The sequence below is a fragment of the Coregonus lavaretus genome (genome assembly GCF_964263955.1).
Source record: "Coregonus lavaretus genome assembly, chromosome: 15".
Classification (NCBI taxonomy): Eukaryota; Metazoa; Chordata; class Actinopteri; order Salmoniformes; family Salmonidae; genus Coregonus; species Coregonus lavaretus.
In genome coordinates this window covers 39,442,901-39,461,967 of record NC_140002.1, presented here as the reverse complement: position 1 = coordinate 39,461,967, position 19,067 = coordinate 39,442,901, and the positions used below count along the sequence as shown (strand labels likewise).

Sequence of the window (19,067 nt, the reverse complement as noted above, 5' to 3'; positions counted from 1 at the left end):
TCACCCTCCGATCCAACAGGTCCCAGACGTACTCGATTGCGATCCGGGCTCTTCGCTGGCCATGGCAGAACACTGACATTCCTGTCTTGCAGGAAATCACACACAGAACAAGCAGTATGGCTGGTGGCATTGTCATGCTGGAGGGTCATGTCAGGATGAGCCTGCAGGAAGGGCACCACATGAGGGAGGAGGATGTCTTCCCTGTAACGCACAGCGTTGAGATTGCCTGCAATGACAACAAGCTCAGTCCGACGATGCTGTGACACACCGCCCCAGACCATGACGGACCCTCCACCTCCAAATCGATCCCGCCCCAGAGTAAAGGCCTCGGTGTAACGCTCATTCCTTCGACGATCAACGCGAATCCGACCATCACCCCTGGTGAGACAAAACCGCGACTCGTCAGTGAAGAGCACTTTTTGCCAGTCCTGTCTGGTCCAGCGAAGGGTGGGTTTGTGCCCATAGGCGACGTTGTTGCCGGTGATGTCTGGTGAGGACCTGCCTTACAACAGGCCTACAAGCCCTCAGTCCAGTCTCTCTGTCTATTGCGGACAGTCTGAGCACTTATGGAGGGATTGTGCATTCCTGGTGTAACTCAGGCAGTTGTTGTTGCCATCCTGTACCTGTCCCGCAGCTGTGATGTTCGGATGTACCGATCCTGTGCAGGTGTTGTTACACATGGTCTGCCACTGCGAGGACGATCAGCTGTCCGTCCTGTCTCCCTGTAGCGCTGTCTTATGCGTCTCACAGTACGGACATTGCAATTTATTGCCCTGGCCACATCTGCAGTCCTCATGCCTCCTTGCAGCATGCCTAAGGCACGTTCACACAGATGAGCAGGGACCCTGGGCATCTTTCTTTTGGTGTTTTTCAGAATCAGTAGAAAGGCCTCTTTAGTGTCCTAAGTTTTCATAACTGTGACCTTAATTGCCTACCGTCTGTAAGCTGTTAGTGTCTTAACGACCGTTCCACAGGTGCATGTTCATTAATTGTTTATGGTTCATTGAACAAGCATAGGAATCAGCGTTTAAATCAGAAGTTATTTGGCTTTTTACAAATTATCTTTGAAAGACAGGGTCCTGAAAAAGGGACATTTCTTTTTTTGCTGAGTTTATTTGCATACACTTCAAACAGACATACATACCCCACCAGACATACTGTACATACCCCACCAGACACACCACTATGGGTTTCTTCACGGTACCCAAACCAAAAACAGATTTTATGCGTTGCTCAGTTATGTATAGAGCCATGTCATCGTGGAATGCTCTGCGACCAAAGGTTACTCAGGCAAAAAGCAAGTTTAACTTTAAAAAATGGATGAACACAGCGCCTCTCCTCTTTCTAAAGATTTAATTTAACTGTACTGTAAATAAGAATATGAATGTGTAAATTGTATTTTTGTCTCTTGGTGTCTTTCCTTTATATAACTATTTTTTATTGAATGTAATCTTATGTTCTTGTCTATTACTGTTCAGGACTTTCATGTATTTGTATGTTTTATGTGGAGCTAATGGGGATCCTAAGAAACGGAACTAAACCACTGTTCTATGGTATTCTGGGACGATTGTGGTTTCAGAGAATGTAAATATTGTAATGATATTTCAGTGTTAAATAATTTCCTCCTTTTTTAATGACATAATTGCAACAACAAAAAACTCAAAACGAATCGGTGCTAATCTCTGCTCTCTTGTTAGACTGAATAGATTGGGATTTATCATCAAACCTAATAAAAAGCTGCATGTAAGACCGATTTCAGTGAAGTCTTAATTACCCAGAGAGAGAGAGAGCTGGGTGAAGTTTTAAGTAGGCAGTGGGTCTGACTAAGAGGGTACTCTGTTCTGCTAACAGATCCAGGACATTAGTGTGGAGACTGAGGATAACAAGGAGAAGAAGTCTGCCAAAGAGGCCCTGCTTCTCTGGTGCCAGATGAAGACCGCTGGGTGAGAAAGGGGAGAGAAACTGGGGAGAGTGAGAGGGGGGAGAGAGACATGTTCAAGGATGTGCAAGCAATGTGGATGTATGATATAAATTATATGTGAAATGATTAGAGATTTTATTTTAAGAGCTTCCAGTGTTTTGAGAGTTTGGGACTATAATGTTCTATCTGCATTTATTTCAGAATGTAGATATTGACACAGCCTTGTTTTGTTCAATGTTGTCCACTTATATTGTACTCTAACTATCCCAATTCATGTTAAGTTCAAAAGAATAGGAGATAACAATTGCTGACACCATTCAAACCAATTAGGGTTCGGAGATTTAAAGCCAATTATCACAGAATAATATTTTAGCAGATAGAACCTTACAGTCCCAAGCTCTCGGTTTGTCAACATCCAAAATAACCTGGGTACTGTGTTGAGGTAATGATTAATGAGCTGTGACCTTGTCTTTGCAGGTACCCCAACGTCAATGTTCACAACTTCACCACCAGCTGGAGAGATGGCCTGGCGTTCAACGCCATCGTGCACAAACACAGGTCAACGACCTTCCCCTCTGTCCATGTTGTCTGTCACACTGTATGAAATGCTGCAGTCACTCATTTCAACAGTAGGCGCTGACTTTGTCCATCACCTGACACGCTTTCTGTGTGACGTGATATATTCAGTCTGTCCAATACCGTGGCCTGTTGTACTTGCAGTGCGTTTGCGAAATAGGCTACCTGTTATGACACACAACCTCCCTGGGGTGACTGTATCCCCGTTCTCTATTTGGGTTTGACCCTTTTTCTAAACCCTCTACAGTTTGGATAAGTGGATACAAATAAATTGGAGTAAGTTGACCTAGATAACAGAAATAAAACCCACTTGTTTAGCATGCAAGGCCATGCCTGGTGACTCACCGCTGCCCTCTGCTGGTGTCTCATACTGCATTACAGTGGGAGAAGGGCCTCAATTGCATCTGATTTTAACATTTAACATTTTTTACATTTTTAGTCATTTAGCAGACGCTCTTATCCAGAGCGACTTACAGTTAGTGCATACATTACATTATTATTTGTACTTTTTATTTATTTTTATATATATATATATATATATATATATATATATATATATATATATATATATATATATATATATTTTTTTTTTCATACCCCCCGTGGGAATCGAACCCACAACCCTGGCGTTGCAAACGCCATGCTCTACAAACTGAGCTACATCCCCTGCCGGCCATTCCCTCCCCTACCGCCCCATGGGTCTTGACATGACAACAACTCTATAACAAATGGATTATTCTCATCATCTACTCTATATTTCTCACCTGAGGCTCAAAGTACGAGTAGATTGCAATGTGCTCTGAATGAGCTACAAGGCAATCATGTAAATTCTGTCACTGCCGTTTTCCTTATCTGATCCTATTCAAAGTGGAGCTGAGGGAATGGAAGGGATGATTAGAATGGGATTGCTCTGAATAAACGGAACAATGTTGAAGTTGACATGGCCCACACTTACTGATGAAATGCTATCTTTACCATATATATACAGTTGAAGTCGGAAGTTTACATACACTTCGTTTTTCAACCACTCCACAAATGTATTGTTAACAAACTATAGTTTTGGCAAGTCAGTTAGGACATCTACTTTGTGCATGACACAAGTACTTTTTCCAACAATTGTTTACAGACAGATTATTTCACTTATAATTCACTGTATCACAATTCCAGTGGGTCAGAGGTTTACATAGACTAAGTTGACTGTGCCTTTAAACAGCTTTGAAAATTCCAGAAAATGATGTCATGGCTTTAGAAGCTTCTGATAGGCTAATTGACATCATTTGAGTCAATTGGAGGTGTACCTGTGGATGTATTTCAAGGCCTACCTTCATACTCAGTGCCTCTTTGCTTGACATCATGGGAAAATCAAAATAAATCAGCCAAGACCTCAGAAAAAAAAATTGTAGACCTCCACAAGTCTGGTTCATCCTTGGGAGTAATTTCCAAACGCCTGAAGGTGCCACGTTCATCTGTACAAACAATAGTATGCGAGTATAAACACCATGGGACCATGCAGCCGTCATACCGCTCAGGAAGGAGACTTAGGTGCAAAAAGTGCAAATCAATCCCAGAACAACAGCAAAGGACCTTGTGAAAATGCTGGAGGAAACAGGTACAAAAGTATCTATATCCACAGTAAAACGAGTCCTATATCGACATAACCTGAAAGGCCGCTCAGCAAGGAAGAAGCCACTGCTCCAAAACCGCCATAAAAAAGCCAGACTACAGTTTGCAACTGCACATGGGGACAAATATCATACTTTTGGACTAATGTCTTCTGGTCTGAAAATAGAACTGTTTGGCCATAATGACCATCGTTATGTTTGGAGGAAAAAGGGGGGAGCTTGCAAGCCGAAGAACACCATCCCAACCGTGAAGCACGGGGGTGGCAGCATCATGCTGTTGGAGTGCTTTGCTGTAGGAGGGACTGGTGCACTTCACAAAATAGATGGCATCATGAGGAAGGAAAATTATGTGGATATTTTGAAGCAACATCTGAAGACATCAGTCAGGAAGTTAAAGCTTTGTCGCAAATGGGTCTTCCAAATGGACAATGACCCCAAGCATTCTTCCAAAGTTGTGGCAAAATGGCTCAAGGACAACAAAGTCAAGGTATTGGAGTGGCCATCACAAAGCCCTGACCTCAATCCTATAGAACATTTGTGGGCAGAACTGAAAAAGCGTGTGCGAGCAAGGAGGCCTACAAACCTGACTCAGTTACACCAGCTCTGTCAGGAGGAATGGGCCAAAATTCACCCAACTTATTGTGGGAAGCTTGTGGAAGGCTACTCAAAACGTTTGACCCAAGTTAAACAATTTAAAGGCAATCCTACCAAATACTAATTGAGTGTATGTAAACTTCTGACCCACTGGGAATGTGATGAAAGAAATAAAAGCTGAAATAAATAATTATCTCTACTATTATTATGACATTTCACATTCTTAAAATGAAGTGGTGATCCTAACTGACCTAAGTCAGGGAATTTTTACTAGGATTAAATGTCAGGAATTGTGAAAAACTGAGTTTACAGTGGGGAAAAAAAGTATTTAGTCAGCCACCAATTGTGCAAGTTCTCCGACTTAAAAAGATGAGAGAGGTCTGTAATTTTCATCATAGGTACACGTCAACTATGACAGACAAATTGAGAAAAAAAAATCCAGAAAATCACATTGTAGGATTTTTAATGAATTTATTTGCAAATTATGGTGGAAAATAAGTATTTGGTCACCTACAAACAAGCAAGATTTCTGGCTCTCACAGACCTGTAACTTCTTCTTTAAGAGGCTCCTCTGTCCTCCACTCGTTACCTGTATTAATGGCACCTGTTTGAACTTGTTATCAGTATAAAAGACACCTGTCCACAACCTCAAACAGTCACACTCCAAACTCCACTATGGCCAAGACCAAAGAGCTGTCAAAGGCCACCAGATACAAAATTGTAGACCTGCACCAGGCTGGGAAGACTGAATCTGCAATAGGTAAGCAGCTTGGTTTGAAGAAATCAACTGTGGGAGCAATTATTAGGAAATGGAAGACATACAAGACCACTGATAATCTCCCTCGATCTGGGGCTCCACGCAAGATCTCACCCCGTGGGGTCAAAATGATCACAAGAACGCTGAGCAAAAATCCCAGAACCACACGGGGGGACCTAGTAAATGACCTGCAGAGAGCTGGGACCAAAGTAACAAAGCCTACAATCAGTAACACACTACGCCGCCAGGGACTCAAATCCTGCAGTGCAAGACGTGTCACCCTGCTTAAGCCAGTACATGTCCAGGCCCGTCTGAAGTTTGCTAGAGTGCATTTGGATGATCCAGAAGAGGATTGGAAGAATGTCATATGGTCAGATGAAACCAAAATAGAACGTTTTCTGTAAAAACTCAACTCGTCGTGTTTGGAGGACAAAGAATGCTGAGTTGCATCCAAAGAACACCATACCTACTGTGAAGCATGGGGGTGGAAACATCATGCTTTGGGGCTGTTTTTCTGCAAAGGGACCAGGACGACTGATCCGTGTAAAGGAAATAATGAATGGGGCCATGTATCGTGAGATTTTGAGTGAAAACCTCCTTCCATCAGCAAGGGCATTGAAGATGAAACGTGGCTGGGTCTTTCAGTATGACAATGATCCCAAACACACCGCCCGGGCAATGAAGGAGTAGCTTCGTAAGAAGCATTTCAAGGTCCTGGAGTGGCCTAGCCAGTCTCCAGATCTCAACCCCATAGAAAATCTTTGGAGGGAGTTGAAAGTCAGTGTTGCCCAGCGACAGCCCCAAAACATCACTGCTCTAGAGGAGATCTGCATGGAGGAATGGGCCAAAATACCAGCAACAGTGTGTGAAAACCTTGTGAAGACTTACAGAAAACGTTTGACCTGTGTCATTGCCAACAAAGGTTATATAACAAAATATTGAGAAACTTTTGTTATTGACCAAATACTTATTTTCCACCATAATTTGCAAATAAATTCATTAAAAATCCTACAATGTGATTTTATGGATTTTTTTTTCTCAATTTGTCTGTCATAGTTGACCTGTACCTATGATGAAAATTACAGGCCTCTCTCATCTTTTTAAGTGGGAGAACTTGCACAATTGGTGGCTGACTAAATACTTTTTTTCCCCACTGTAAATGTATTTGGCTAAGGTGTATGTAAACTTCTGACTTCAACTGTATACATACACACACAGTACCGGTCAAAAGTTTTAGAACACCTACTCATTCAAGGGTTTTTCTTTATTTTTACTATTTTCTACATTGTAGAATAATAGTGAAGACATCAAAAATATGAAATAACACATATGGAACCAAAAAGTGTTAAACAAATCAAAATATATTTTATGTTTGAGATGATTAAAATAGCCTTCATGACAGCTTTGCACACTCTTGGCATTTTCTCAACCAGCTTCACCTGGAATGCTTTTCCAACAGTCTTGAAGGAGTTCCCACATATGCTGAGCACTTGTTGGCTGCTTTTCCTTCACTCTCCGGTCCGACTCATCCCAACCATCTCAATTTGGTTGAGGTCGGGGGATTGTGGAGGCCAGGTCATCTGATGTAGCACTCCATCGCTCTCCTTCTTGGTGAAATAGCCCTTACACAGCCTGGAGGTGGGTCATTGTCCTGTTGAAAAACAAATGATAGTCCCACTAAGCCCAAACCAGATGGGATGACATATCACTGCAGAATGCTGTGGTAGCCATGCTGGTTAAGTGTGCCTTGAATTCTAAATCAATCACAGACAGTGTCACCAGCAAAGCACCCCCACACCATAACACCACCTCCTCCATGCTTTACGGTGGGAAATACACATGTGGAGATCATCCGTTCACCCACAAAGCGTCTCAAAAAGACACGGCGGTTGGAACCAAAGATTGCCAATTTGGACTCCAGACCAAAGGACACATTTCCACCGGTCTAATGTCCATTGCTCGTGTTTCTTGGCCCAAGCAAGTCTCTTCTTATTATTGGTGTCCTTTAGTAGTCGTTTCTTTGCAGCAATTCGACCATGAAGGCCTGATTCACACAATCTCCTCTGAACAGTTGATGTTGAGATGTGTCTGTGAAGCATTTATTTGGGCTGCAATTTCTGAGGCTGGTAACTCTAATGAACTTATCCTCTGCAGCAGAGGTAACTCTGGGTCTTCAATTTCTGTGGTGCTCCTCATGAGAGCCAGTTTCATCATAGCGCTTCATGGTTTTTGCGACTGCACTTGAAGAAACTTTCAAAGTTCTTGAAATTTTCCGGATTGACTGACCTTCATGTCTTAAAGTAATGATGGATTGTCATTTCTCTTTGCTTATTTGAGCTGTTCTTGCCATAATATGGACTTGGTGTTTTACCAAATAGGGCCATCTTCTGTATACCACCCCTGCCTTGTCACAACACAACTGATTGGCTGAAGGATTTGAAGGAAATAAATTCCACAAATTAACTTTTAAGAAGGCACACCTGTTAATTGAAATGCATTCCTGGTGATATATTTGGATTTGTTTAACACTTTTTTTGGTTACTACATGATTCCATATGTGTTATTTAATAGTGTTGATGTCTTCACTATTATTGTACAATGTAGAAAATAGTAAAAATAAAGAAAAACCCTTGAATGAGTAGATGTTCTAAAACTTTTGACCGGTAGTGTGTATGTGTATATATGTGTGTATGTATGTGTGTATATATATATATATATATATATATATATATATATACACTGAACAAAAACATAAACTCCACATGCTAAATTTCTAAGATTTTACTGAGTTACAGTTCATAGAAGGAAATCTATGAATTTCACATGACTGGGCAGTGGTGCAGCCTTGGCGGGCAGCCAGGCCCACCCACTGGGGAGCCAGGACCAGCCAATCAGAATGAGTTTTTCTCCACAAAAGGGCTTTATTACAGACAGAGATACTCCTCAGGAACCCCCCCCCCCCCCCAGACGATCCCGCAGTTGAAGAAGCCGAATGTGAGGGCTGGTGTGGTTACACGTGGCCTGCGGTTGTGAGGCCGGTTGGACGTACTGCCAAATTCTCTAAAATGATGTTGCACCTGTGCCTCAGCTAATGGTAGAGAAATGAACATTCAATTGTCTGGCAACAGCTCTGGTGGACATTCCTGCAGTCAGCGTGCCAATTGCATGCTCCCTCAACTTGAGACATCTGTGGCATTGTGTTGTGTGACAAAACTGCACATTTTAAAGATGCCTTTTATTGTCCCCAGCACAAGGTGCACCTGTGTAATGATCATGCTGTTTAATCAGTTTTTTGATATGCCACACCTGTCAGGTGGATGGATTTTCTTGGCAAAGGAGAAATGCTCACTAACAGGGATGTAAACAAATTTGTGCACAACATTTGAGAGAAATAAGCTTTTTGTGCGCATGGAAAATTTATGAGATGATTTATTTCAGCTCATGAAACATGGGACCAACACTTGTTTCGTTTTTATTTTTGTTAAGTGTATATATGATTCCTTTAATTAAACTCAACACCTGTGTCCCCATCCCCCTCCAGACCGGACGTGATTGAGTTTGACAGCCTGAAGCGGTCCAACGCCCACTACAATCTCCAGAATGCCTTCAACACAGCAGAGAATAAGCTGGGCCTCACCAAACTCCTGGACCCAGAAGGTGAGTGTGGTCAGAGCTCTGAGACAGGAAATGGGTTGGGTTGTGTGTGCCCTCTGCCCTCCCCAAAATGGCTAGTGGCCACCAAGACTGTGCTCCTGTCCTGTACTGGGCTAGCTGGACGCGGTGTGTGTGGAGGGAGGGAGGATTACTGGAATTAATTTAAGTTTAAGCGAGAATAAGGGCCGTGTGGTCTGGCTGGGCATGGGGTAGGGCTTAATGATGCACTCTGACATCACAGAGGAAGTCCATACATGGTGAGGGGTTAGCACCGCTCCGGGGCCATCAATCAGGGCAGATTTAGAGAAGAGCACTGTGTGTTTTAAGTTTAATTGACTGGGTTGAGATGGGAGTTTATGTGGGCGACTATGGGTGTGTATGGTGGGCAACTGAGTGTGTGTGTGTGTATCTGTGGGTGTCTCTGTGTCTCTGTGTGTGTGTGTGTGTGTGTGTGTGTGTGCCGGTGTGGAGAGAAAATGATGATCAAGTATAAATTAACTTCAGTGTTGAAGTTGTCCCGGTCTCTCTTTCCAGATGTCAACGTTGACCAGCCAGATGAGAAGTCCATCATCACCTACGTTGCCACCTACTACCACTACTTCTCCAAGATGAAGGCCCTGGCTGTGGAGGGCAAGAGGGTTGGCAAGGTGGGGTACAACGGCTGTTGGCTATTTGTGTGTGTACGCGTGTGCCTGTTACTGTCCCTGGAGCCCATCTTACCCCTTCTCTCCCTCCCAGGTGCTGGACTATGCCATTGAGGCTGACCAGCTGGTTGGGAACTATGAGAGCCTGGCGTCAGAGCTGCTGCAGTGGATAGAGCAGACCATTCTGACCCTGAACGACCGGCAGCTGGCCAACTCCCTGAGCGCCGTGCAGAACCAGCTGCAGGCCTTCAACACCTACCGCACCGTGGAGAAGCCCCCTAAGTAAGTCAGGGATACACCGCTGGGGGGAATTTAAGAACTGGAATGATGTTCTAGATTAGAACATAAATCTCAAGTTAACAGATATACATTTTCCAGCAGGTTGGAGTCATAACTGCAAATATTCCATGGTAGGTAGGTGTCTGACCTGGCTGTGTGTGTTGGTGTTCCTCAGGTTCACAGAGAAAGGCAACCTGGAGGTGCTGCTGTTCACCATCCAGAGCAAGATGAGAGCCAACAACCAGAAGGTGTACATGCCCAGGGAGGGCAAGCTCATCTCTGACATCAACAAGGTATCACTGTCACTCTATTGTACACCCACGGGGGGGCGGGACAAATTCAGTTAGGTTCCTCCCCATTTATTCCATTTGCTTCCGTTTGGGGTTCTGTTTGGTTCATAGTGAACACACCCTCTGGTGACACTGATGATGCCTTATATCACGTGTTTGAGTTACTCCCTGTTTAAATGCATGACTAGAGTAGAGCTTTAATAAACACCAGTTGACCCTACAGGCCTATAGGATCATGAATAACACCCCTGGTTTAAGGGACCGCTCTGACTTGCTGTGTTGTGATTGGCTCTGCAGGCGTGGGAACGCCTGGAGAAGGCGGAGCATGAGCGGGAGCTGGCACTGAGGAACGAGCTGATTCGCCAGGAGAAGCTGGAGATGCTCGCCGCTCGTTTCGACCGCAAGGCCGCCATGAGGGAGACCTGGCTGAGCGAGAACCAGCGGCTCGTCTCTCAGGTAACACAAACACATACCAATTCACACCCCTGCCCTTGAACTGGTAATATATTCAAAATGGGAAGACAGGCGAGGAAGGATGGCAGTTATATTGTCTGTCTCCCAGTTGTCCACAGCCCAGAGATGACAGTAATCATAAGTGATGGTTGTGATGACTTTATTTTGATGGAGTGGACAGGCTGTCCTGCAGACAAGCCATTCTAATTATCTCAGTAATGCAGGGGGGAGGGATTATCTAAATGAACACAGATACAACCATGATTTATTCAGTAGCTTATCACTGTCATAATTGCTACTGTCATGATGTTATTTAATAGGCTACCATTGTATGCATTTGAACACGCTGACCCTTTCTATCACAGATCATTTCATGACCAATGCACACATTGTTGTCCTTTTTCTTTTGACCTCAAACTGTCCTCTTGTCCCTCAGGACAACTTTGGCGTGGACCTGGGAGCGGTGGACGCTGCGACTCGTAAACACGAGGCCATCGAGACAGACATCGGGGCGTACGGGGAGCGTGTGGCGGCCGTGGAGGCGGTAGCCAGGGAGCTGGAGGCGGAGAACTATCATGACGTGCGCCGTGTGCTGGCGAGGAGGGACAACGTGCTGCGGCTTTGGGAGTACCTGAAGGAGCTGTTAGCCGCTCGCAGGGAGAGACTCAACGCACACCGAGACCTGCAGAGACTGCTGCAGGAGATGAGATACATCATGGACTGGATGGGAGACATGAAGGTACTGAAACATATCCACATGCCAACTCTGCAAACCCAATATTCTCCCAGTGTAGAATATGTACACTTGGTCATGGTCAACCGTCTGTAATCCTGTACATTTCACACTATCAACCCTGCATGCCAGTCCAAACTCAACTGACTCCTTTCAAAATGGCTACTACTCCTGGGTGTAATGGGTTTACAGAGGTTGACTGAGGTAGTCCTGACTGGGAGAGTCTGGCAGAATACAGTCTGACAGTGTGTTCTTAGCTCTTGGCCTCAGCTGATTCCCTTTACCCTGCCTACCTTAAAGGGGATACTTCGGAATTTTGGCAATGAGGCCCTTCATCTACTCCCCCAGAGTCAGATGAACTTTGGATACCATGGATACCATTTGTGTGTCTCTGTGTCCAGTATGAAGGAAGTTAGAGGTATTTTCCCAAGCCAATGCTAACTAGCCAAGCATTAGCGCAGTGACTGGAAGTCTATGGGTATCTACTAGCATTCTAGCAGATACCCATGGACTTCCAGTCATTGCGCTTCAGAGAGATGTTATTGTGATTCAGAGTGCCTTACCTCATCAATACCAAAGATAGATAAAGTCTCACTTATCAGTCAGCACAAAAGCTGGCCCCTTATTTACGATATTGACGCCTTGACTTAATCTATCTCTCTTAGTGACTGCTGCAACTATGTATTTTACTAATGTTCCCTACCATTAGCATCTCATTTGCATCTAATTAGCGGCATGTATGAACTACTTGCAATCCAGACATGGTGAATGAATGTGTTTCTAACCTCTTCCTGCTCCGTGCTCTCTCAGGGTCGTCTGCAGTCCCAGGACAGTGGGAAGCACCTGCATGATGTGGAGGACCTGCTGCAGACTCACAACCTGGTGGAGGCAGACATCTCAGCCCAGGCAGAGGGTGTCCGCGGGGTACAGGGAGCCGCTCAGCGCTTCAGCTCCGACGAACAGGGTGAGAACAGACCTGCGCACACTCACTAATATACACTTGACAGTTAGTTACTGTGTAAGTATGATTATGGTAACGATTACATTCAACGACTATATGCAGCTTTCATGCATCACATAACTTATGAGTAGGACGGAATGTATTAATTTATTTGGATGCCTCTTCACTGATAACCATTTAGCTAATTCTCCTTATCTCTCTCAGTCTACAAACCGTGTGAGCCGGCGCTGGTGGGAGAGAAGGTGTCTCAGCTGGGCCGGGCCTATGAGGAGCTGGGCCAGCTGGCTGGGGAGCGGAGGGTGCGCCTCGAGGATTCACGGCGCCTCTGGCAGTTCCTGTGGGAGCTGGGAGAGGAGGCGGCCTGGATCAGAGAGCAGGAGCAGATCCTGTCTGGAGGAGACTGTGGCCGCGACCTCACCTCCGCCCTGCACCTCCTCAGTAAGCACGAGGCCTTCAGGGACGAGATGGCAGCCCGCTACGGCCCTCTGGGCCACAGCATCGCCGCCGGACAGACCCTGGTGGAGGAGGGACACTTTGGAGCCCCAGAGTGCACTGAGAGGATCAGGGACGTCCGCGCTCAGTGGGCACACCTGGAGGAGGTGAGCAGGAATGGGAAAGGAGTCTGGAGAGAAGAAATGGATTGATCAATTTCAGAAGTTGTTCCTCCTGTTTATATACTGATTCCTTCTCTCCCCCTCCATCCCCAGACGTCCCAGCTGAGGGAGCAGCAGCTGAAGGAGGCGGTGGCCTTGCACCAGTTCCAGACGGACGCCAATGACATGGAGGCCTGGATCCTGGAGACGCTGCGCCAGGTATCCAGCCAGGAGGTGGGCCACGACGAGTTCTCCACACAGACCTTGGCCCGCAAGCAGAGGGAGGTGGAGGAGGAGATCCAGAGCCACCGCACCCTCATCGACTCCCTGCACGAGCAGGCCCTCGGCCTGCCCCTGGTCCATGCAAACTCCCCTCAGGTCAGTTACCCCTGGAACAGCATAACAACACTCACTACACTAGGCTAGTGCACCATGCTGTTTCTCCCTCTATTGCTCTCTCTCTCACTCTCACACAAACAAACACTGGCCATACATATTACATAGACTCTCAATGTCTCCCATTTAAGTGAGACATATTCTATTTATCGCTCCGGTTTTGTATTCCTTGCCTTGTTATTGACTCTACTCGGAGGAGCGTCTTCTAACTGAGTGGTTGCGGCTGTGTGTAGGTAGAGGGTCGTCTGCCTGCCATACAACAGCGTTACCAGGAGCTGGAGTCTCTGTCCGCGTCACGGCGACAGGCCCTGGAGGGGGCGCTGGCCCTCTACCGCATGTACAGCGAGGCGGGCGCCTGCCAGCTGTGGGTGGGGGAGAAGGAACAGTGGCTGGACGGCATGCAGATCCCCACCAAACTGGAAGACCTGGAGGTGGTGCAGCAGAGGTGAGCTGAATATGGGAGGCGTGTTTTGCATGGTAGGATAGGAAGAAAGAGGTGCTCTGATTTTAAATAGCCTTTTAATTATTCATATTGATCTTTGTACTCTGATCATTGTGCTTCGTTAAGTGGAGTGGATATCAAACTGAATCTCTCTCTCCTTTTTGCAGTACAGATGTAAAATCAGGTCGGTTTTTTTGTGGAATGTCAGAACAGCGTTTGAGTGATAGAAGCTCTTCCTATGATAATATTTCCCTTCTAATCTCCATTGTAGAGACAAAGCGATGGAAATATGAGTGGGAATATGAGACAGAGTGTTTGATGTACATCTGTGTGTGGCTGCAGGTTCGAGACCCTAGAGCCTGAGATGAACAACCTGGGGACTCGTATCGCTGATGTCAACCAGGTGGCCCAGCAGCTGCTGGGATCAGACAACCGCAGCAAAGAGCAGATCCACCAGACACAGGACCAGCTCAATAACAGGTTAGTAGTACTCAACATCATGCCTCTCAGACATGCAAATACACTGTGTATTTGAGTATCTGATATTTAATATAATTTGAGTATTTTCAAATACACAGCCCAAAACAAGTACTTTTATTTGAGTATTTGAATGGTTATTTGTAAGAACCAAATAGTCTACCAAATTGTATTTTAGAGAATTTTCAAATACCTGGGTGAAATGCATTGGTGTGTGTTTGAGTCAGTGTATTTGAGTATTTTCAAATACATTAAAATGTTCAACTACTATCTGAATACTTTGAGATATTTGAACCCAGGTCTGATACACTCGCATGAAAAACCCTCTGATACATAGCCAATACACTGTATGAAGTGAGCACTGGGAACAGGTAATTGAGACTTCCCATTGCTCTGGTCCTCAGGTGGAAGGAGTTCCAGCGTCTGGCGGACCAGAGGAAACATGCCCTGGAGTCGGCCCTCAACATCCAGAACTACCACCTGGAGTGTAACGAGATCCAGACCTGGATGAGAGAGAAGACCAAGGTGATAGAGTCCACCGAGAGCCTGGGCAACGACCTGGCTGGTGTCATGGCCCTGCAGCGCAAACTCACCGGCATGGAGAGAGACCTGGAGGCCATTCAGGTACGGCAGGGGCAGGGAGACGGGTCAAAGGTTATGGAGGTGGACAAAGGTAAACCACAGCATCAGATAATGTTTTATAGGGATGATCAGTTGAGTCATTAATTGGTTCACATCAATACTTTGTATCATTTTATGCCATATGATGTTGCTGACACCATTGTTTATTTTCTATATCTTTTCAGGGTAAGTTGGACGACCTGAGGAAGGAGGCAGAGAAGCTGGCTGAGGAGCACCCGGACCAGGCAGAGGAGATCCTTGCCCACCTGGGGGAGATCCAGGAGGTGTGGCAGGAGCTCAACGCCACCATGAAGCGGCGTGAGGAGTCTCTGGGCGAGGCCAGCAAGCTGCAGGGCTTCCTCAGGGACCTGGATGACTTCCAGTCCTGGCTGTCCCGCACCCAGACTGCCGTGGCCTCCGAGGACATCCCCACCTCACTGCCAGAGGCTGAGTGCCTGCTCACCCAGCACGAGAGCATCAAGAACGAGGTGGACAACTATAAGGAGGACTATGAGAAGATGCGGGCAGTAGGCGATGAGGTGACCCAGGGCCAGACGGACGCCCAGTACATGTTCCTGGCCCAGAGGCTGCAGGCGCTGGACACCGGCTGGCACGAGCTGCGCCGGATGTGGGAGAACCGCCACAGCCTACTGGCCCAAGCCTTCGACTTCCAGACCTTCCTGAGGGACGTCAAGCAGGCTGAGGGCTTCCTCAACAGCCAGGTGAGGACCAGGACACCAGTGAAGAAGAATCAAACACATCTATTGTCTATCTTGATGATGTTACTAATAGTTCTCTCTCCCTCTCTCCCTCTCTCCCTCTGTAGGAGTATGTGCTGTCCCACACTGAGATGCCCTCCAGCCTGCAGGGGGCAGAGGAGGCCATCAAGAAGCACGAGGACTTCCTGACCACCATGGAGGCCAGCGAGGAGAAGATCACAGGCGTGGTGGAGGCCGGACGCCGCCTGGTCAAAGACCTTAATGCCAACTCTGACAAGATCCAGGAGAAGGCCGACTCCATCCAGGAGAGACATCAGAAGAATAGGGAAGATGCAAATGAACTCCTGTCTAAACTGAAGGACAACCGTGAACTTCAGCACTTCCTGCAGGACGGACAGGAGGTACGAATCGCCAACTAACTTGTTCTATAATAATGGTGGTGTGATTCACTGTTTGTCTTGTAGTCAGAAGAAGAAAACAAATCAGTATTCAAAGGAATTCACCTGAGGCACATGCATTGAGTAAAATCATTCTCCTCTCTCTCTCTGCAGCTGACTCTGTGGATCAATGAGAAGATGCTGACAGCTCAGGACATGTCGTACGACGAGGCCAGGAACCTCCACAGCAAGTGGCAGAAACACCAGGCCTTCATGGCTGAGCTGGCCTCCAACAAAGACTGGCTGGATAAGATTGATAAGGTATGATCATAAAACGATTATTCTATGAAAAGAATAAGTGGAAAAAGAAGTCAGAAAGATGTGGGTGCCAGTATTCTGACCCCTTTCCCCATGCCCCTGTTAGGAGGGCCTGGCCCTAGTGACAGAGAAGCCGGAGCTGCAGCCTGTAGTCCAGCAAACTCTGGAGGGCCTGCAGAGCCAATGGGAAGAGCTAGAGAACACGACACGCACCAAGGCTCAGTGCCTCTTCGATGCCAACAGGGCGGAGCTCTTCACCCAGAGCTGCTCTGCCCTGGACGTGTGGCTGAAGAACCTGTCAGGACAGCTGCAGAGCGACGACTTCGGCAAGGACCTGACCTCCGTCAACATCCTGCTCAAGAAGCACCAGGTGAGTGACAATATACTGTCTAAGCCAAGCACCATTTTTATCACCAAGTTCTCAGTTGTCATACTCCTTTGTGACCATTTGAAAGGAGAAGTGTCCCTATCAAAATAAAAGAGCACATGCTTACCTCCTCGTCCCTGTGTAGATGCTGGAGCACCAGATGGAGGTGCGTGAGAAGGAGGTGCAGTCGCTGCAGTCCCAGGCCCTGGTGCTGTCCCAGGAGGATGCTGGTGTGGCTGTGGTGGAGGTGGACAGCCAGCAGAGACGTGTCACTGACAGCTTCTCCCAGCTCCAGGACCCCCTCAACCAGAGGAGGCAGCAACTGCTGGCATCCAAGGAGGCCCACCAGTTCAACAGAGACCTGGAGGATGAGATTGTGAGTGGGACCACCTGACTCTAAATACAGAGATGTTGTACAGAATCGTCATCGTCTTTTAATGCACTTTTTCCTCCGGTCTGTCTGTCAATTAGCTATGGGTGAAGGAGAGGATGCCCCTGGCCACATCTACAGACCATGGGAAGGACCTGCCCAGTGTGCAGCTGCTCATCAAGAAAAACCAGGTACACAGATGAGGGAGGAATTTAGGGAAGAGTCTGGACAGTAGGAGGGAAAATAATGGAACCCTGGAAAGGAGATGTTGCATTTGGCTAAACCTTTGTTTTGTCTCCCAGACTTTGCAGAAGGAGATCCAGGGCCACCAGCCCCGTATTGATGACATCCAGACCCACCGCCGGGGGATGTCCCCAGGGCAGGAGGAGGTGGACGGGGAGAGGCAGTCTGCTCTGGAGCGCCGTCTGGTGGAGCTCCGGGACTCCTGGGCCCAGCTCATCGCTGAGACAGACGAGCGCCATGCCCGGCTGGTGGAGGCTAACCGCGCCCAGCAGTTCTACACTGACGCTGCCGAGGCCGAGGCCTGGATGGGAGAGCAGGAGCTACACATGATGTCAGAGGAGAAGGCCAAGGTGGGAGGAGAGACAGGCGGAAGTTAAGCGCTATCTGTGTTAATGATGATGCTAAAGATGTCCATTCTGCACACATTCTGGCTTAATGGTGCTAACTCCATCTCTGTAACGTGTGTGACCCAGGATGAGCAGAGTGCTCTGGTGATGGTGAAGAAGCACCAGACGCTAGAACAGGCCCTGGAGGACTACGCCCAGACCATCCACCAGCTGGCCAACAGCAGCCGTACCATGATGACCAGTGAACACCCAGAGAGGTGAAGGGCACAGGGGTTAACGTGGGGGTGGGGGGCAGTTAATAACTAAATACATCAAACTAATGCCACTTCACAATATTATTTAACTACAGTCACAATGTCTCTGTCATTACAACTGGCCTGACTCTCTCTTTCATTCCCCACTATTAGCGAGCGTATTAACCTACGGCAAGCCCAGGTGGACAAGCTGTATGCAGGGCTGAAGGACCTGGCTGAGGAGCGTCGTGGGCGTCTGCAGGAGAGGCTGAGGCTGACCCAGCTGAAGAGAGAGGTGGACGACCTGGAGCAGTGGATCGCTGAGAGGGAGGTGGTGGCTGGATCCCATGAGCTGGGACAGGACTACGAACATGTCACCGTGAGTGGCCTTCCTTTTACTTACTCATACATTCAAACACATACACACTTAGTAAAACAACACACACAGGCACTAATTGCTCACCAACAATTGTTTTCTTCTGTCAGCTACCTTCAGGAAGTATGATAATAACCTGTGATTGTTATCCATAAATGAATCCTCTCTCCTCTCAGATGCTGCGGGACAAGTTCCGTGAGTTTGCTCGGGACACCAGCAACATCGGCCAGGAGCGCGTGGACGGCGTTAACGGTCTGGCCGATGACCTCATCGAGTCGGGTCACCCTGAGAACGCCAGCGTGGCGGAGTGGAAGGACGGTCTGAACGAGGCGTGGGCCGACCTGCTGGAGCTGATCGACACACGCACCCAGATGCTGGCCGCCTCCTACGAGCTGCACCGCTTCCACCAGGACGCCCGCGAGGCTCTGGGGAGGGTCCGGGAGAAGAAGGAGGCGCTGCCATCTGACCTGGGCCGTGACCTCAACACCGTCCAGCACCTCCACCGACAGCACACCGCTTACGAGCACGACATCCAGGCCCTCAGCGGACAGGTATGCTGCTGCTCTTTTAAACTCCTGGCTGCACAATGAATTCCCCTTTGGGACAATAAAGATATTGCATTAAATTGGAATTCCCCTTTGGGACAATAAAGATATTGCATTAAATTGGAATTCCCCTTTGGGACAATAAAGATATTGCATTAA

The 19,067-nt window shown here is 47.2% G+C and overlaps 1 protein-coding gene across 3 annotated transcripts in view; it reads left to right on the top strand.

Annotated features, from left to right (window-relative positions):
* LOC311143215 (spectrin beta chain, non-erythrocytic 1-like) overlaps window positions 1-19,067 on the top strand; it is a 59,778-nt gene that overhangs the window by 34,142 nt on the left and 6,569 nt on the right. For all 3 annotated transcript variants that reach the window (XM_084179017.1, XM_084179016.1, XM_084179018.1), the window contains exons 4-27: window positions 1,852-1,943; window positions 2,399-2,479; window positions 9,012-9,127; window positions 9,659-9,771; window positions 9,863-10,050; window positions 10,223-10,340; window positions 10,635-10,793; window positions 11,227-11,529; window positions 12,334-12,487; window positions 12,689-13,083; window positions 13,192-13,455; window positions 13,707-13,918; window positions 14,258-14,395; window positions 14,797-15,016; window positions 15,199-15,735; window positions 15,840-16,133; window positions 16,284-16,430; window positions 16,534-16,797; window positions 16,940-17,170; window positions 17,266-17,355; window positions 17,467-17,757; window positions 17,881-18,011; window positions 18,162-18,366; window positions 18,540-18,914. In XM_084179017.1, coding sequence (XP_084035143.1) covers window positions 1,852-1,943; window positions 2,399-2,479; window positions 9,012-9,127; window positions 9,659-9,771; window positions 9,863-10,050; window positions 10,223-10,340; window positions 10,635-10,793; window positions 11,227-11,529; window positions 12,334-12,487; window positions 12,689-13,083; window positions 13,192-13,455; window positions 13,707-13,918; window positions 14,258-14,395; window positions 14,797-15,016; window positions 15,199-15,735; window positions 15,840-16,133; window positions 16,284-16,430; window positions 16,534-16,797; window positions 16,940-17,170; window positions 17,266-17,355; window positions 17,467-17,757; window positions 17,881-18,011; window positions 18,162-18,366; window positions 18,540-18,914 — 5,118 coding nt within the window. The remainder of the gene's footprint in view (window positions 1-1,851; window positions 1,944-2,398; window positions 2,480-9,011; window positions 9,128-9,658; window positions 9,772-9,862; window positions 10,051-10,222; window positions 10,341-10,634; window positions 10,794-11,226; window positions 11,530-12,333; window positions 12,488-12,688; window positions 13,084-13,191; window positions 13,456-13,706; window positions 13,919-14,257; window positions 14,396-14,796; window positions 15,017-15,198; window positions 15,736-15,839; window positions 16,134-16,283; window positions 16,431-16,533; window positions 16,798-16,939; window positions 17,171-17,265; window positions 17,356-17,466; window positions 17,758-17,880; window positions 18,012-18,161; window positions 18,367-18,539; window positions 18,915-19,067) is intronic.